Below are 17,879 nucleotides of genomic sequence, written 5' to 3'. Positions count from 1 at the left end.
GAAGGGACGGCATCAATTCAAAAGAAATCAACTCAAGTGGTATAAATTTATTTTTCCTTTGATCTTGAGTTTAATAGGTATGCCGTACTATTAAGAGGGATGCATCATATTGATAGATAATGTTTCATAAGTGCTCAAGCCAACCCATGTGAGTTTTGAGTGTTTGAGCGACAAAAGAGCTAACTGATTTGTTGCTGGTCTGGCAATACCGGACGCGTCCGGTATTCACACCGGACGTGTCCGGTATTTGTCCAGCAGCTGTAAAATTGTTGCTCTCGGGTTGGTTCGTCGGGAGTTCCGACGGTCGGGAGTCCCGGCATGGGTCGGGAGTTTCGACGTCTCACACTTCAACTGACTTGGAGGGTTCACTGTATGGATAACCAGAAGCCAACGGCTAGTTTTCAAAAGCCTTGAGGGTCGGGAGTTTCGACGTAAGTCAGGAGTTCTGACGGTCGGGAGTTCCGACACCTCACTAACTTTAACTCAGTTACATGTTTTTCAAAATTACTGAGGGTCGGGGGTTCCGACTTGAGTCGGGAGTTCCGACAGTCGGAAGTCCCGACGTTCTTCGGGAGTTCCGACGCCTCACAACTTCATTGTAACTTAGTTACCGTTGGTGCAGTATGAGTCGGACATGTCCGGTATTGCAACGGCTAGTTTTCCAAGGGGGCTATAAATACCCCCAAGCCTCCACCTTTGGAGGCTGCTGATTCTGCTGAGATGGACACACGTTTTTGAGCCTTGCCAACTCTCTTAAACCCTCTCTTAGTGAGTGTGTGATCCAAATTGCAAAATCAATTTGTGGGTTAAGAGAGAATTTGAAAAAGAGAGCAAGCCACCACTTGAGCACTTGTGCATATTGTCAATCTCGTGATTCACATTTGTTACTCTTGGACTCTTCGGTCCTAGACGGTTAGGCGTCGCCGGAGAGCACCCGAGAGATTGTGGTGTGCCTCGGAAAGTTTGTAACGGTTGATTCCACCGCCTCGGAATCAAATTAGTGGAAGGAGGAAAAGGAGTTGGAAAAGACTCTGGCTAGAGTGACCTTCGTGGTACCCTCTAGGGCTGACCTTCGCTGGGTCGCCCGCAGCCCCCTCAACGGAGAGTAGGACTGGAACGAGTCCAAACTTCGGTAAAACAAATATCGTGTCTAAATTCGCATTTCATTTGATATTTGTGTTGCTCTAGCTGCTCTGTAGGTTCTCTGTGTATATTGTCATCTCCATTAGGTGCCTGCAGTTTGGTTTGAAGATAGAAATCAAAAAGAGCAAGTTCGGGGCCGATATGCAGAAATCGTGTATACCGGACACGTCCGGTATTTTCTGCCTGCACTGAAAATATTTATTCTCTGTTCTAACTTGGTGTTGCAGGGTTGTAGCTTCTAGATATATTCTTTATACCTTGTTTACTTTGTGGCTAACTTGTGAGGGGTGGTAGTACTCTTAATTTGGAGTTTCCATTTTGGAAACTCCCCTTTCTAATTGTTTCCGCATTTAAAGGTGTTAATTTTCAGAAACGCCTATTCACCCCCCTCTAGGCGGCATCCTAGGTCCTTTCAATGCCTAACTGTGATCAGCGACCTAAGACCATGATACTGATAGAGGGGTTATACCTAGGGTGCCGGTGAGGTCAGGCTAGCGGGGCTATGGCGAGTCGGTGCAGTGGCGCCGCGGCATGGTGCAGGCAGACCCGCAACGCTGACGAAGACAATCGGGGTCACCGAGGTCCGTCCGTCGGGGCCTCCTCCTGCATAAAAAGGCAATACATTAGTGACAATTGAAAATTTCGGCAGAACCTCCCCTGCATGGGGAGGTTTCAAAAACCTGCAAAAAAATCGGCACGAAGGCCAACATCCACAAAACAACGTCTCGATGGGTGAAAACCACATACAACAACTATTACTACTAACAAGGGCTCGATGGCCGACATCCATTGCACGATTTGAATAGAAAGGGAAGGGCAAACCTAGTGTGCTCGTCGACGGTGGGCGGAGTCGGGAGCGGGGCGCCGAGGGCACGGCATCGCCGCTAACGAGGCGTGGACAACGGCCGGGGTTCCTCCTCCTTTCTCCTCTCCACCTCCCTTCTCCTTCTTCCTCCTCCCTTCTCCTCTCCTCCCTCCCTTCTTCCTTCTTCCTTCTTCCTCCTCCCTTCTCCCTTCTTCCTCCTCTTCTCTTCCTCCTCTTCTCCCCTTCCCTTCTCTCCCTCCTCCCCTACTCCTACGGGCGGCGCGCCCAGGGAAGGGACGGCCGGGGCGGGGCGCGGCCGGCGGCTGGGGGCGGGGCGCGGTCGCGGGCGAGGCCGGCGGAGGGCGCAGGCGCGGCGAGCGTGGGCGCGAGGGCGGGGCTCGCCGGTGAGGGCGCGACAGCGGCGGGGGTGGGCGCGGCGGCGGCTGGGGTGGGCGCGGGGGGAGCGGGCGGGTGGCTGGGGGCGTGACTTAGGGTTGGGCCACGCGGGGGTTGGGCCGGTGGGCTTTTAGTGCCCAGTTTTTTTTTTTATTTCAACTTTGCCGAGTGCCCCCCATGGCACTCGGCAAAATATTTTTTTTTATTTTGGGCCCAAATTTTTTTCTGGGGCCTTTTGACAGTATTTCAAACTCTATTTTAAAATTTGGGGCAATTGTGACTTTTTTTTGATATATTTCATTAGTTTATTTCGTTTCGTCGAATTTTTCAGAATATTTCAAATTTGAACTGTAGGTACATGGAATAATGGACTTTGGTCATCCAAAAATTGATACTCATGATATTTAGGGTATGTTTAGGCCGTATCCAGGAACTCATATGAAATCTCGAGCATCTCGTTGACGTAACATGTCGAGATACTTGCCGAAAATGTGATTTTAAATTATATAAAATGCAAACGAAGTCCGAAAATCACGAAACTTGTCGAGGCGTCGTGTTATCGCATGTGGAGGCTGTGGTAAAAAATTGAGAAGGTTTCGAGCAAGTTGTGACGTCGGATGCAAAAAACCCAAACATCTCCAAATATTGCTTTGCCGAGTGCCCCGATAAAAAGCACTCGGCAAAGTCTCAGGCACTCGGCAAAGTCCAGTTTTCTGGTGGTGTAGGTACGACTATATTAGACCTATCGGTAAGGTCGTTGATCTGATCGAGAAGCTTGCTAATGTACATTTTCAGGGTATGGGTCAGTAAACACTGAACTGTCTGGCAGGAAATTTTTGATTTTACATTGTATTTTTTGTTTTCTACAAAAAAGGTTTTTATTATGGCCGAGTCAACCGATGGTAACAACGTGTCGACCGCCTTTTGAAACAGCAGGATGTGTAAAAACGCCAGGTGCCTCTTGTCTTTTACAATGTGTAAACCAAAATGTTGTGCTTGTTCTAGAAGATTTATTTGTTATGCACGGTTCGTAGTCGATTTTTTTACTAAGAAATGTTTGATCTTCTACAGTATTTGTTTGCGTAACTTTTATGCAGGGTATCTTTCATGCTATACGCATGAACTAAAGTTATGTTTACCAAAAAAAAAACTTTTGCGGTTATAGTATTTGGTTATGAGATAAGAGGCAAACAAATATGTTACTGCCATATATCATTTTGACATGACGCGATTACGAAAATGCTTGGCTTGTATTCTTTTCTTTACAATAATCCATGTAACTTGTGTGTGTTAAATTTGTTTGTGGTTGAGGTTGCAGCTTGCATAGAATAGACATGTCATTGTAATACCGAGTACACATATCATTTGCATGATCGTTTGAAAAGACATAACATTCGAGAATATAACCTATGGGCGTCCCAACGGAGATCAAATAGCTAGCTCAGCCGCTCAGGTATAATTTCACTGGATGGAGAAGGGAGAAAGCAGCGTGCTAGCGAGTATGCATGCAATAGATAGTTTCGCACATGTCCCGAGAAAACTCCTCTCTCAACCCACATGACTCAGCCATCAAGTATTGTTTTGTTTTTGTTTTTGGAGATGACCTCGCCTGGCGATCTTCTCCCGTTGAGGACGCCCTACGTACAAACATGTTTCCACAACTTTGCACGACCATAATGTGAGATGTTACCATCATGAATGCAACATACATTAATGCTATGCATTTGTGCTGGTTTCATATTATGTTTTTTGTTGCGAAAAGTTTTTAAAACCTTTGGACAATTTCTGTATTTTTCTGGTTATTTTTTTCCTTTTTGATGAAGCTAAATCTATCTTTTAAGCATCTAAAGATATTTTTATGAGCTCTAAATATATTATAAAGTATATCTCTAGATTTAAAAAAAACATTATCAAGTATTTATCATATTTTTAACTTAAAAAATGATAAACAGCTCTTCAAAATCACTTCAAACCGATTGAATCGTTTTGATAGTTCAGATGTAAGATATCTGGTTTTATAGTTTTTAAGAAAAAAAAAATCAGACTATAAATAATGGTTCAGAGCTCTAAAATAGATTGTTTTCCCCAAACCTATAGAACGGCCCATCTCACCTCCTTGGCCCAGCTCGCTCGCTCTTGCGGTCTTGCCTTCGCGACGCGAGGAGTCGCGGCAGTCTCGTCATCAACGATTCCAAACGATTCCAAATACAAACTCCCACAACTTCAGCAGAAACCCTAGCCCTAGATCCCACACCATGGATCTGCTCCAGTCCTCTTACGCGCCGGACGACGCCTCGTCTCCGGAGGACTCGGCGGCCGCGTCCTCGCCGGAATCCTCGCCGCTCCGCCTTCCGTCCAAGTCCGCCGCCCCCGCCGTCGACGACACCGCGCTCGCGCTCTCCTCCGCCGCGTCCGCCGCCCGCCCGCTCGACCCCTCGCTCCACCTCGTCGCCTTCAACCCCACCGCCGACCAGCTCTGGGCTCCTATCCTCGGGCCCCAGCATCCCCACGCCCCAATATCCTCCGCCTCCGGCAACCGCAACCACAAGCTCGGCCACGTTGAGGACGCCGCGGTCCTGCCATTCCTATTCGACGAGCAATACAACACCTTCCACCGGTTCGGCTACGCCGCCGACCCCTCGGGCCTCCACATCGTCGGCGACGCCCAGCCGCAGGCGCCCGAGCCCAACACCGTCTACAACCTCGCCCCCTCCGAGCACAAGCGCCGCCGCCTCCTGGCCAAGGCGGACAACCAGGACGAGCCCGCGCCCCCGGAGGCCAAGAACCCTGCCTCCGAGGAATGGATCCTCCACAACAAGCAGAGTCCCTGGGTTGGGAAGAAGGAAGCGCCTCCCGCGGAGCTCACCGAGGAGCAGAGGCAGTATGCGGAGGCGCACGCTGCCAAGAAGGCCGAGAAGGAGGCCCGCGGCGAAGGGAAGAGCGAGAGGACAGAGGTTGTGGTCAAGACCACCTTCCACGGCAAGGAGGAGAAGGACTACCAGGGACGCTCCTGGATCACGCCGCCCAAGGATGCCAAGGCCACCAACGACCACTGCTACATCCCTAAGAGGTGTGTGCACGAGTGGGTCGGCCACACCAAGGGGGTCTCAGCTATCAGGTTTTTCCCAAAGTATGGACATTTGCTGCTGTCTGCAAGTATGGATTGCAAGATTAAGATCTGGGATGTTCTTGGGTCACGGACCTGTATGCGTACTTATATGGGGCACTCAAAGGCGGTAAGGGATATATCATTCTCCAATGATGGAACTAAATTCTTGAGTGCTGGATATGACAGGAATATACAGTACTGGGATACTGAGACAGGGCAGGTGATCTCGACCTTCTCAACTGGGAAGGTCCCATATGTTGTGAAGCTCAATCCTGATGAGGATAAGCAGCATATTCTCCTTGCCGGAATGAGTGATAAGAAGATTGTGCAATGGGATATGAAGTCAGGGCAGATTACGCAAGAGTACGATCAGCATTTAGGGGCTGTGAACACCATAACTTTTGTGGATAACAACAGGAGATTTGTGACCTCGAGTGATGACAAGTCTCTTCGTGTGTGGGAGTTTGGCATCCCTGTGGTGATTAAGTATATCAGTGAGCCGCACATGCACTCAATGCCATCGATTGCACTGCATCCCAACTCCAATTGGCTGGCAGCGCAGAGTTTGGACAATCAGATACTGATATACAGTACCAAGGAGAGGTTTCAGCTTAATAAGAAGAAGAGATTTGCTGGCCATATTGTGGCAGGTTATGCTTGTCAGGTGAACTTCTCACCTGATGGGAGGTTTGTGATGTCTGGTGATGGTGAGGGTAGCTGCTGGTTCTGGGACTGGAAAAGCTGCAGGAGATTTAAGACTTTGAAGTGCCACAATGGAGTTTGCATTGGATGCGAGTGGCATCCATTGGAAACTAGCAAGGTTGCAACCTGTGGTTGGGATGGTGTAATTAAATACTGGTAAGTTGATCACACAACCATGGATGCTCCTTTAAATTGGAACCGCTGCTTTTAATTGCTTTGTAACTATTCAGAGGTCTTTCTTCTTGTTATTAAGAGTAGTATTTTCTGTTAAGTACTTACTGAAACTCTCAGGCTCACAATGCATTTAGAGAATTAAGGTTTTACTGACTTAATCTCATGCATGGTGCCCTTGCAAAAATTGTGCTAAGATTTTTATGAACTTAGTGCATTTGATTTTGTTTCATATTACAGGTTATGATAAATATACACTCTTTTGTATATGTTTGATTTGATACTATATTAGTTTTGCTTTCATAAGAATTGCTTTAGTTAGTCACAAACACTGTAAAGTAGTAGGATACATACTTGATTATGGTTTACATGCAAAACTTGCACCCAGAGGCTAGATTACGTATGGTGGTGTTTTTATTTTTGTGTGCTCTAAATGTGGTTTCAAACACTGTTCTTCCATAAACTGTATAATTTCTTGTCTTATTGCTGATACTCATGGTTGCCCTGCACTCTTTTGCCCAATACTTTATTTTCTAAGAGGTGTGAATATCTGTAGTTTCATGTGCTAGTGAAGTTGTGATGGTGGTTAATTGGTTATAGTGTTATTTCTACTTATGCTATCATATTTCTTCTCAAAGGTGTGATAAACCTGGCCATGCATTTAGGGTTACCCCTTGTAATATCTATTGCTGTTGCAGTGTGGTGTTGGTACAATTGACCAAAGGGATCACTTTTATGTTCCATATATTCTACTGAAAATGAATACATATTATTTTCCATGATGTTTACAAGAATGGGAAGGGCGGGCCTGGTGCAAGCGGTAGAGTCTTACCGCCTGTGACTGGAAGGTCCCGGGTTCGAGTCGCGGTCTCTTCGCATTGCACAGGCGAGAGTAAGGCTTGCCACTGACACCCTTCCCCAGACCCCGCACAGAGCGGGAGCTCTCTGCACTGGGTACGCCCTTATGTTTACAAGAATGGGTTAAATGGAAATTGAGCTAATGATGTGTAGTTGTTCCTATATTTACTTGGCCCTATGGCAGTTGATACTTACATCAAACTGTATGTTATTCATTGTTTGTTTCCTATGAGTGTGCTGACATGTAGAATTCAGCATGAATAATTTTATGGTTGAAATTATTATGTGTGAAAAATACATGTTTTATGTGACCTGCTTTTGTTACCGCTATAGAAAATATTTGCTTAAATGCCATATTTGTCAAAATTGTGGAATTAAGAAGTTGCGAAAATGCTTTGTTATCTACTCCCTCCGTCCCTAAATAACTGTCGTTTTCGTTTTCCGAGAAACAACTTTGACTGAATATATATATATATATATATATATATATATATATATATATATATATATATATATATATATATATATATATATATATATATATATATATATATATATATATATATAATATTAATATTAATATTTATGGTACAAAATTAATATCATTAGGTAGATCGTTGAATCTATTTTCATAATAAATTTATTTGGAGATACAAATGTTGCACGGATTTTCTAAAAATCCAGTCAAACTTATGGCACGGAAACCAAAAGCCACAGTTATTTAGGGACGGAGGGAGTATTGAGTAAGCTGTATCTCATTTGATGTGTTTGCCTGATCAACTTTGCTATCTTGTTGAACCTTTAAAACACTCTTAGGTTGCCATCTTTTTTTTTCTGTTGTCTTCTGTATATTTATGATATGGCACTGACATTCCTCTGAACAACTTTCAGGGACTGAAGTTTGGCAGAGAGATTGCTTGAGCTCCTGGGAAAGGTTTTGTAACAATCCAATTCACAAGGGCTGAATGTCATGAGATACTGTAAGTCAACATGCTCGACGAGAGAATCCCGGTTCGATGCAGGAGAAAAATGTTGTGTTTTTGAGGATACATATATGGGAGAAGAAGGTGGTGTTTTTCTGCTACCTTTGGGTTGGTTCTGCCCTGCTAGATGTTCAAATGTACAATACTCGCACCAGATTCAAATTTTGAGTTGTATCTTTGCCACTAGCAACTTGTTTGCGGTTTCTGGTAATCCTGTTGGTTCCAACTTTTGTAGCATCTGAGGAAGTGTGTGTGTTGTGTAGTACTCCCTCCGGGCCATTTTATAAATTAGATCCCTTTTTAATAGCTGCAGCCAAGTGAACAGAAAAATAAATAGAGATTGAGCTGAGTCAAGTAACCTACAGATCCATGTTAAATGCTTGACGCCTTGATTCCTGAACAATTAAATAGATTGTAATTGATTCTGAATGTGCAGATATACATATACACTAAAAGTAGAGTATTAAAGTTCATAGTAAGATCTAGGGTGCACCATTGGATTAGAAAAAAGGTCTTTGATTCATTGACGTAATCATATTTTGACCATTTACTTGATTTCTATTACTTTTTTTAGAATATAAACCTATAATAATTAGGTAGTACATTTGAATACAAATGTAACCGTATTAAGTTTGTATTATAATAGCTAAATGTTATTGGTTAAAGACTGAAGTATGAACATGTGCTTGACATGCGTGGTTTTCGGTTGGTTAGTGCACGAATAAGGTCAAGGCCCTGTTATACATAAATCAGGAAGGTATAAAATTAGCTGGTTCAGGAACTGTGATTTGATCATGATGGTTGAACTTGGGCCAGAAAGGTGACAAAACAGAAGCTCCTCCACCGTTGTTGCACTTGTACGTCGATGTGTTGGACTGTTGGTGTCTGTCTGGGCGGGCATGGCACCACGCAATCCCGCTGCTAAGACGTGGGAGGGGACCCGCTATCTCCGTCGTCGTTTCCTATCCTAGTAGAGATGCAAAAGAATGATTCCCTCCTTTTCCTAGCTTCCAAGGTCAAAAACCTCGCGGGCGGGGCAGACGGATCACGCACACGTATATCTTACACTTGTCCATCTCCTTCCGGTATCTGATCCCTTCTCTTCCTTGTCCTCCTCCAAACTCATCATCGTCTTCCATCTTCACATCCATCAGTCCTCTTCTTGACACAAACACCATTTGTGTATATGCTTTCCCTTCTCGGTGCAAACACCATCTGGTCCGCCACGGCGCCACCCGTCCCCACCTTTCCGCGGTTCCGGCCGCCAACCCTATATCTTCGTCGTCATCAGTTCAGACCTGCAAACCCACCGGTGGCCGGTGCACATAACATACAGACAAACGCGGCACTGCGCAGCGCAGCACGTACGGTGGTGTGTCGGCCAGTGATCAATAAGATGGCGGCGGCGCTGCGTGCGCTGGCGGTGCTGCTGTGGGTGGCGGCGGCGTACCCGGTGGTGTTCCGGGCGCGGCCCGTGCAGGCGCTGGCGGCCAACTGGGGCACCCGCGCGCTGCACCCGCTTCCGGGGGACATCACCGTTCGCCTCCTGCGGGACAACGGCTTCGACAAGGTGAAGCTGTTCGAGCCGGACCCGAACGCGCTCCGGGCGCTGGGCCACTCGGGGATCCAGGTCATGCTGGGCCTCCCCAACGAGGTGCTCGCCTCCGTGGCCGCCAGCGTGAACGCCGCCGAGCAGTGGGTGATCCAGAACGTCTCCACCTACGTCTCCAAGTACGGCGTGGACATCCGCTACGTGGCCGTGGGCAACGAGCCCTTCCTCAAGTCGTACAAGGGCAAGTTCGAGGCCGCCACGCTGCCCGCCGTGCAGAACGTGCAGGCGGCGCTCGTCAAGGCGGGCCTCGCCAGGCAGGTGCACGTCACCGTCCCGATCAACGCCGACGTCTACGAGTCCGGCGACGGCCGCCCGTCCTCGGGCGACTTCAGGCCCGACATCGCGGGCCTCATGGTCAGCCTCGTCCGCTTCCTCCTCGACAGCGGCGGCGTGCTCACCATCAACATCTACCCGTTCCTCTCCCTCTACGCCGACCCAAACTTCCCCGTCGACTACGCCTACTTCCCGTCCCCGGGGGCGCCGCCCTCGCAGGCCAGCGTGCAGGACGGCGGCGTGCTCTACACCAACGCCTTCGACGCCAACTACGACACCCTCATCGCCGCGCTCGAGAAGCACGGCCTCGGCGCCATCCCCGTCGTCGTCGGGGAGATCGGCTGGCCCACCGACGGCGACAAGAACGCCAACGTCGCCAACGCGCAGCGGTTCAACCAGGGACTCTTCGACCGCATCGTCGCCGGCAAGGGCACCCCGCGACGCCCGCGGATGCCCGACGTCTACGTCTTCGCGCTGCTGGACGAGGACAACAAGAGCGTCGACCCCGGAAACTTCGAGCGCCACTGGGGTGTCTTCAACTACGACGGCTCGCCCAAGTACCCGCTCAGGCTCGCCAACGGCAGGGCCATCGTGCCGGCCAAGGGCGTCCGCTACCTCTCCAAGCAGTGGTGCGTGCTCCGCCCGGACGCCAGCGCCACCAACCCGGCCATCGCCGGCGCCGTCGGCTACGCCTGCGAGTACTCCGACTGCACAAGCCTCGGCGCCGGATCCTCCTGCGGGAACCTCGACGCGCGCGCCAACGTCTCCTACGCCTTCAACCAGTTCTTCCAGGCGGCCAACCAGCAGAAGGCCGCCTGCAACTTTAACAACCTCTCCGTCATCACAACCACCAACCCGTCCCAGGGGACCTGCCGCTTCGAGATCATGATCGACACCGGCCGCCACGAGCTGACTGGCAAGTCGCCGTCCCCCGCCACCAGGGTGGCTCTGGCTTCATCTTCATCATCTTGGAGCGCCGTGCTACTGCTCGCCTTGGTCGGCCTTACTACTCTGGTCGCCTGGTGAGCGTGACACTGCAACGCAACGGCTAGAAACTAGTAGCTAGAAAGGCCGGCCCAATTCTTTAATTTTTCCAACTAAACGCTGATGGTAAATGTGCATTTGCCGTTGGGATTATTGGCGAAGGGTAGCTTCTGACCTTCTGTTACTAGCAAAGGGGATTCTTTCTGATGTACATATGCATGACAGAGATGTTGATATGCAATTTGGTTGGAATATGTGGACGTGTCCTCTGTTGATGTTTCCTGGATATATGGTTCGGATTTCAGAGGATATATATACATAAGACTAATTCTGTGGCAGTAGTAGTGCTACATCTTCCCTGATAATTTTTGGACAACGATCAGAGACGAAATCAGAAAGTTGGTTGTCTTCAAAAGATATCCATATACACGGCTGAATGAACCATATACTATATATTTTTTTTTAAAAAAGGAACTTTCTTTTCACCCCTGCTTCAGGTTGCAGCAGCATTGCAGAAAGGTCTGGCATTGCTTTTATATACAAAACACACAATGACTCATAGTAAAATGGCATAGGTAAAAGTCACATTTCACCTGACACCGCCACATGTCACACCATCACAACTCACAACAATGCTAAGCTGCAAGTTTCTATGACCTGTGAGTCTTCTATAGTTCCTCATCGAACTCTAGGTACATCATTTTCCCCTAGAACGTGTGATCACCAGATTCATCGAACCGGCAAGAATTCCACTCGTTGCTTAGTGCTGTCCCCATGCTTGCTCGCTGCACAAGACAGACCAGTGACTGGACGACCTCCGACATTGGTGGCCTGAATTCTGGCTCAGGCTGTGCAATTGGAAATTGATCAGTCAGCAACACTGTACAAATCGCTGGAGATGCGAATAATAGCAACTAAACTTGAGATGGTTTACCTGGACACAGAGAGCGATTGCGTCTGCGAACCGAGAGAGTGATTTCGCATGGTACAGCCCCTCTAATGTTGGATCAACCATCTGATCTAGCGAGTCGATGTCGTGCAGCTGCGGTGAAGCCCACCGGACTAATGATTGCTGGGACCTTGGCCGAGAGCTGAAATAGTTTCAGTCAACAGTTATCATTCAGTCTAAACTCACTGTCTCATCTTGTTACAGTGTAAGTAACAGCGCTGTAGTCCTTAGCTTGCTCACCTGTCAAATGCTTTCCGTCCAGTCAGTAGCTCAAGCATGACGACACCAAAGCTGTAAACGTCGCTCTTTTGAGAATACTGACCGGACATGGTCACCTCAGGAGCTCTATATCCCGAGTTATCATCTGATTCCTGAAGATGTCAACGTGTAAGGAAATTTTTAGATAAAGTTTGCTCATTATATATTCAATGCTAACTTCAGAACTTTTTTTTTAAAAAAATACTAACTTCAGAATGCATACTATAAGAATGATAAAAAAACTTCATGAATAGAAACTGAAATCGTCTGCTTTGTAAGGCAGCAAACACTGTCCGTTTATCAGAATAAGGTCTGATAGTCTGCTTTTAACACTGATTTATCTTCCACAATCTATTCCAACCATTGTGAACAAACAATAACATTAAATTGTAACTGCAAAATACTTGCATCAGAGGACATTTATCAGATTCACATATTTTTTACACCTGTCACCTGTAAAACAAAAAATGAACAGACTGATACCTGGAGTTCCTGGTTGGGAATTAGGTCTGCAAACCCGCAGTCTGAAATATGTGGGTTAAGATCATCATCCAACAGTATGTTAGATGATTTGAAATTCTTGTGGATGATAGACGGCGAACAAGTTTCATGTAGATACCTGAAAACAGCACATATTCAGTTCAAGACTCCCACCCCCACCACCAAAAGACACATGATGAGTCTGTCTGACTTACTCTAATGCCCTCGCCGATCCTAGAGCAATCTTTACACGGTTATTCCAAGATAATGGTTTGCTGTACCCATCCGACAGGTGAAGGAGGTCATAAAGAGATCCATTCTTGTAGAATTCATATGCCAGCAAGCACTGTCCGTGCTCCGAGCAGTAGCCATCCAGCTCTGAGAGGTTTGGATGATTTAGCTTTGCAATGCTGCCAACCAGCTCGACGAAGAAGTCAGATGGGCCTGGTATGGCAGAGAAATTGATTTTCTTCACAGCCAGAATCTGGTGGAACAAGTACAGACCAAAAACTGAGGCTAGGATGGTTTAATAGAAACATCAAGGTAAATTTACAGTCTCTGTTACTATAACATGATAAAGTATGAGCCAAATTGTAGGAAAAAATATCAAATTTATCTTGAGATAAGAAATTAGAAACCCTAAATCCTATAACCAATCCCGTGAAGTTTTTGTACTATGTTAGCGCTTGCATACAGATTTGCATGGTGTGTACAGTTTGTGAACTCCAGTCTGAATATGGATATGCTACCGCTTACATGAGCTTAAGATAATCAATTTTAGTTAAGAGTATAATCACTGATACTTCAAAGTTATAAAGTAGTATGGATTAAGAATCAATGCTGTTAGGTTTGGTAAAATAAACAAATTCTTTGATAATGAAGGTTGAAAATGTGTTCTTCACTCTGGAAAGAAAATGGTCAAACAAAGGTTACTGAGCATAGGTTTTAGAAAAAAAGGTTACTGAACATACCTTCTGATCACAAAGCTGTGCTCTGTAAACACGGCCAAAACGGCCTTCACTGACCAGATTGTCAGCACTGAAGCTCTTCGTTGCTACCTGCAGGTCTGCCACTGTGTATGCAGTTGCCCTGATGCAAGAGACGTTTACTTTCTCTGCGGCAGGCTTGTTAGTGGGATCATTTTCGTCAAAGGACTTGTGAAGCTCGATTTTTGACGGTGGTTTCAAGTTCATCGAGACATTCTTCTTCAGTTCCTTTGCAGTGGGCGAGAGTGAGATAGCACGGATGGGCCTCAGCTCTGAACAGCAACCATTGTTCAGAGAAAACAAATAAGCAACACCTAGATTCTATGTTAAATATTTTTTTCTTACTAGTACATGGTATGGTAGACTTACGTTTAATTTTCCTGGAAGCAAGAGGGCTGAGATGCTCATTCTTTTCAGGATCACATCCCTGTTGACGCCTCACAGATTTCCTCTTGATCAGAAAGAAGGCAACCAATGCACCGACAACCACCAGAGAGATCACAATTCCAGCAACTGCAGCACCTCCTACTTTGGAGCTTTTGCCATCACCACCACCATTATTGGTATCACTTTCTCTCGATGGACTATTGTTATTGTTACTATGACTAGGAGTTCTAGAAGGTGATGGTTTCGAAGGTGGATTGTATGACGGAGGTGCTGTTGCAGCTGATGCAGGACTGTTGCTAAAGGAGTTGCCACTTGTCCTACAATAGAAAGACTGAATTACAATACCAATCCGGTAACCTGGAACTGTGGTAGCGAAAATTACTTACTGGAGATTGCTTATGCTCTTCAGCTTATCAGGAATCGACCCACTGAATTGGTTATTTGCAACATTTCTGCACGTGATATTGATAATTGGATCACTAATAAAAAGATATTTGTGTAAACAGCAGCATGTGGTAATTGTACCAACTTACAGGTCCGTCAGAGGGAGATCAGTGAGGACATCTATCGTACCAGTAAATTGGTTGTCCTGCAAATAACTGAGGATATAGCATGTCATCATTGTACTTTGAGTTTTCCGTACTTATTTGGATTGTGGACAACAGATTTATAATGATTAATGAAGAACAAGGAGAATGTCCTCACAGTGTGCTCAAACTTGTCAAGGAGTCGAAGCTTTCAGGAAGATTTCCAGAAAATGAGTTGTATGAGAAGTCCCTACAATAATTTTACCAATTATTATGGAAGAGATAATATCATATGGTAGCTCACTAGTAAAATTTCTGTTCAGATATAACTAAAAAGGCACTCACAGTGTTGTTAAGTTGGTGAGTTGGTCGAACATAACATTGATGTCTGACAGCTGATTATGACCAAGATTTCTGAACCAAATAGGGTGGTATAACATTATATTGTGAGATATAGTCAATGTCCTAGAAAGAGACAGTACGAAAGACCCGTAAACATAACCTACTTACAAATATTTAAGTGCAGCCATTTGGGAAATGGAGTAAGGTAAAGTTCCAATGAAGTTGTTATTCTCAAGATTTCTGCAGGCCAAGTGTTCTGTCAGCACTTAAAGAATGATTGACAAAGGAAAAGAAAGGCAGTCCTAGAGCTGTGAAGGTCAAATAATAGCTTACAGTCTCTCAAGATTTGGTGGGAGATTATAAGGGATATCACTTCCTCCAAGATTATTGTTGCTCACGTCACTGCAAAAATTATAACAGATCAAAATTACAGCGCTGTGTACCATCAAAACACTGAAAGTGTGTGGGAGATGATGATTCCACTAACAGCTCAGACAGTTCAGTGAGGAGATTCATGTTGTATCCCAGGGTCCCTTTTAGTCTCATACCAGGCAGTTTTCTGAAAGAAATTAGCATGTCAGATGAAACGGAATTTTATGTCAGAATCAAGTCGACTTCTCTGTGTCACCTCACATTGTTGTCACTCTGGAACCGGAACAAGTAACCCCGAGCCAAGACTGGCCACATGGGTCGCCGTTCTGTGGTACCCAGTTTGTCAGCTGCGACGACGAGTTCACGGTTGTGTAGAATGTGTTGAGGGCAGTCACTGAGTAGGCAGAAACATCAACTCAGATAGCGTGACACCAATAATTCCGGTGGAAATATCATGATTAGTGTTTATTCGTCAACAAGTTGTCAGTTTTCAGCAATCAATCAACAGTACAGCCTCTTGACAATGAATATGAAAATTATTAATACTAGGTTTTCCTTTCAAAAAAGTAAATGAAACTAATACAAGTATTATCCTAGTTGTACCTTTTCATCATCTGAGACTCCTAACAAGCATATACAGCCAGTACTACTCTGAAGTCAAAAGTAGCAGTCCTACTTGCAGTACCAAGAACCTAACTTTTTAGCAATCCAATAAAAAAGGGTGCCTTGAATAACCGCAACATTCGCAAAATTAAATAAACAATTGGGCATGTTTCTTTCTTCCGGGTTAGCCGGATAGGGCAAACAAAGCTACTAAAACGCCGAGGACAAAAGGGAGAAACACTCGGCCAAACCTGTGACACTGTATGTATCAGTCCAAGACCAAATTCCCAATCATCCGAAGCTTAATGAAACTTAGGCCCCGTTTGGCTTACCCACGAGTTGGCTTGTGCGTTTTTTTTTAGAAAAGTGTTTTTCTCCCACCATAATTCAGCCAGAATCGTATTTTTCGGCCAATTTCAGCCAAAATTCAGGCCTTCTGAAGCGGAGAAGTCAAAGAAAAGGAATTGGAAAGAACATCAAGAAGACAAGAACTGAACAGGTCAGCAATAATTTGGCATTCCCATGGGCCCAAGGTTGGATAAAGAATTCGTCACAGTGATTTTAAACGCTAGAGTAACTCGAAATGACCGTGTTTTCCCCAGTCCGTAGCAAAGAAAGGGGATGCTCTCAGAACAAGCTGTAGCAGAAACGTCTGTGGCATACTCGCATCGCATATGAGATAGAAAACGAGCAACGTTTATGCACAACACTGCTACTGCCTCCAAACCAGAAACAGATTTTTCTAGCAGTCTGACGGCAGACTGAAGAGGAAGAAGCATCACGAACAGTCCCATCCATTGATGCCCTAAGAAACATATAGAGAGAAGTCCGAACAGAACAGAACCAAGGGGGCAAAGGCAGTGTTCTTGGCATGCTAAACCGAACACACATATGCTTCAGTTGAGGAGAGATGGGAGAACTAGGGGAGCATGAATCGCGAACCGTCGTCGGAGTTGGTGTCAGCGGTGGCCCCGGTGAAGACGGAGAGCGAGAGTAGCGCCGCCACTCCGGCCACGCCCAACGCCATGCCTGGAGCTGCTCTGCACTCAGTGGTGTTCTCGCTGGAGTATCCAAGGAAGATGGTGAAGGGGAAAAAAAATAAAAGTTATCTGCCTCTGTTCACTTCCCTTCTCTCTTCTCCCCTCCTCTGTCCGCTCTTCCCCTGTTTGTTTGTCAGTGTGACAGTGTGTGTTTTGTTTTCTCCTCGCTTTCCCTCAGCGCGCTCCCGTATATATATACGTCCACAATCTTGTCAGCGTCAGAGAGGTAATCAGGACGACAGAAGTGCCCTTGGAAAGGACTTGTTTCACGGACGTTTTTAACCTTTTTTTTTTGTCACGGGCGTTTTTAACTTGTATTTACTGCTTTTCCAAAAGTACAGTACAGTATAATCTGGGTCAATTTAGAAGTATATTTGAAAAAAATATAGTTCCATCGGCTTCGAGTTCATTTAAGGTGAAGAGGACAGAAAAGCTTCTAAACAGGTAGCTAAACAAGCTCTAAACGAAAACAGGGGAGCGCGTAGTATTTTGGAATGCGGCTCGCACATGTTTCCCCTGTGCTGTCACGTTGTGCGCGCATTGTCACTGCTAGTCTACGGCTACACATGGAGCTGGAGGCCGGCTGGTGGAGCGGTGGTGGTGGAGATGCATGGATGACTCTCTGCCGTCGGCTGGATCATGTCCGGACGAACACGGACCCGGTGGCTGCCTAGTAGCAAGATTGCTATAGCCAAGGGAGTGTACTACTACATGTAGCCTACATGTAGGAATGAATGCCTTTCGGCGACCTGAGGCGGACACGATGTTTGTGATGACGAAAAAACAAGAGCAGATGCATCAGTCAGATCTGCGTTCGTGTTGCTTGTGTTGTGCGTGACTGTAACATCACCAACACACCACCACCAGTATTTCTACACCATGCCCATGGACCATGCATG

At 46.1% G+C, this 17,879-nt stretch overlaps 3 protein-coding genes across 4 annotated transcripts; 2 read left to right on the top strand and 1 right to left on the bottom strand.

Moving 5' to 3' along the window:
* Positions 1 to 4,523: 4,523 nt before the first annotated feature.
* On the top strand, positions 4,524 to 8,516 carry LOC136530491 (uncharacterized). The gene is made up of 2 exons (XM_066523226.1): positions 4,524 to 6,311; positions 8,076 to 8,516. Exons 1-2 carry the CDS (start codon positions 4,600 to 4,602, stop codon positions 8,080 to 8,082), a joined length of 1,719 nt encoding a protein of 572 aa, XP_066379323.1. The 5' UTR covers positions 4,524 to 4,599; the 3' UTR covers positions 8,083 to 8,516.
* A 363-nt stretch (positions 8,517 to 8,879) lies between these two features.
* LOC136530483 (glucan endo-1,3-beta-glucosidase 5-like) lies at positions 8,880 to 11,430 on the top strand. The gene has a single exon (XM_066523218.1). It carries the CDS (start codon positions 9,354 to 9,356, stop codon positions 11,076 to 11,078), a length of 1,725 nt encoding a protein of 574 aa, XP_066379315.1. The 5' UTR covers positions 8,880 to 9,353; the 3' UTR covers positions 11,079 to 11,430.
* A 39-nt stretch (positions 11,431 to 11,469) lies between these two features.
* LOC136530469 (protein STRUBBELIG-RECEPTOR FAMILY 6-like) lies at positions 11,470 to 17,140 on the bottom strand. 2 transcript variants are annotated; one of them, XM_066523208.1, is made up of 16 exons: positions 16,883 to 17,140; positions 15,594 to 15,731; positions 15,453 to 15,524; positions 15,299 to 15,367; positions 15,134 to 15,205; positions 14,969 to 15,037; positions 14,802 to 14,873; positions 14,630 to 14,695; positions 14,483 to 14,548; positions 14,079 to 14,413; positions 13,695 to 13,981; positions 12,939 to 13,207; positions 12,727 to 12,862; positions 12,226 to 12,356; positions 11,971 to 12,127; positions 11,470 to 11,884 (listed from the first exon to the last, which is right to left on the bottom strand). In XM_066523208.1, the coding sequence occupies exons 2-16, from the start codon at positions 15,650 to 15,652 to the stop codon at positions 11,744 to 11,746; spliced, it is 2,001 nt and encodes a 666-aa protein (XP_066379305.1). In that variant the 5' UTR covers positions 15,653 to 15,731; positions 16,883 to 17,140; the 3' UTR covers positions 11,470 to 11,743. The 2 variants fall into 2 exon arrangements, with proteins under 2 accessions (XP_066379305.1, XP_066379299.1); XM_066523202.1 differs by having other exon boundaries at positions 15,599 to 15,731.
* Positions 17,141 to 17,879: the final 739 nt, after the last annotated feature.

This window comes from Miscanthus floridulus, chromosome 2 (genome assembly GCF_019320115.1).
Source record: "Miscanthus floridulus cultivar M001 chromosome 2, ASM1932011v1, whole genome shotgun sequence".
Classification (NCBI taxonomy): Eukaryota; Viridiplantae; Streptophyta; class Magnoliopsida; order Poales; family Poaceae; genus Miscanthus; species Miscanthus floridulus.
The sequence above is the reverse complement of the archived record's forward strand: the minus strand, read 5'-3'. Positions and strand labels throughout refer to the sequence as shown.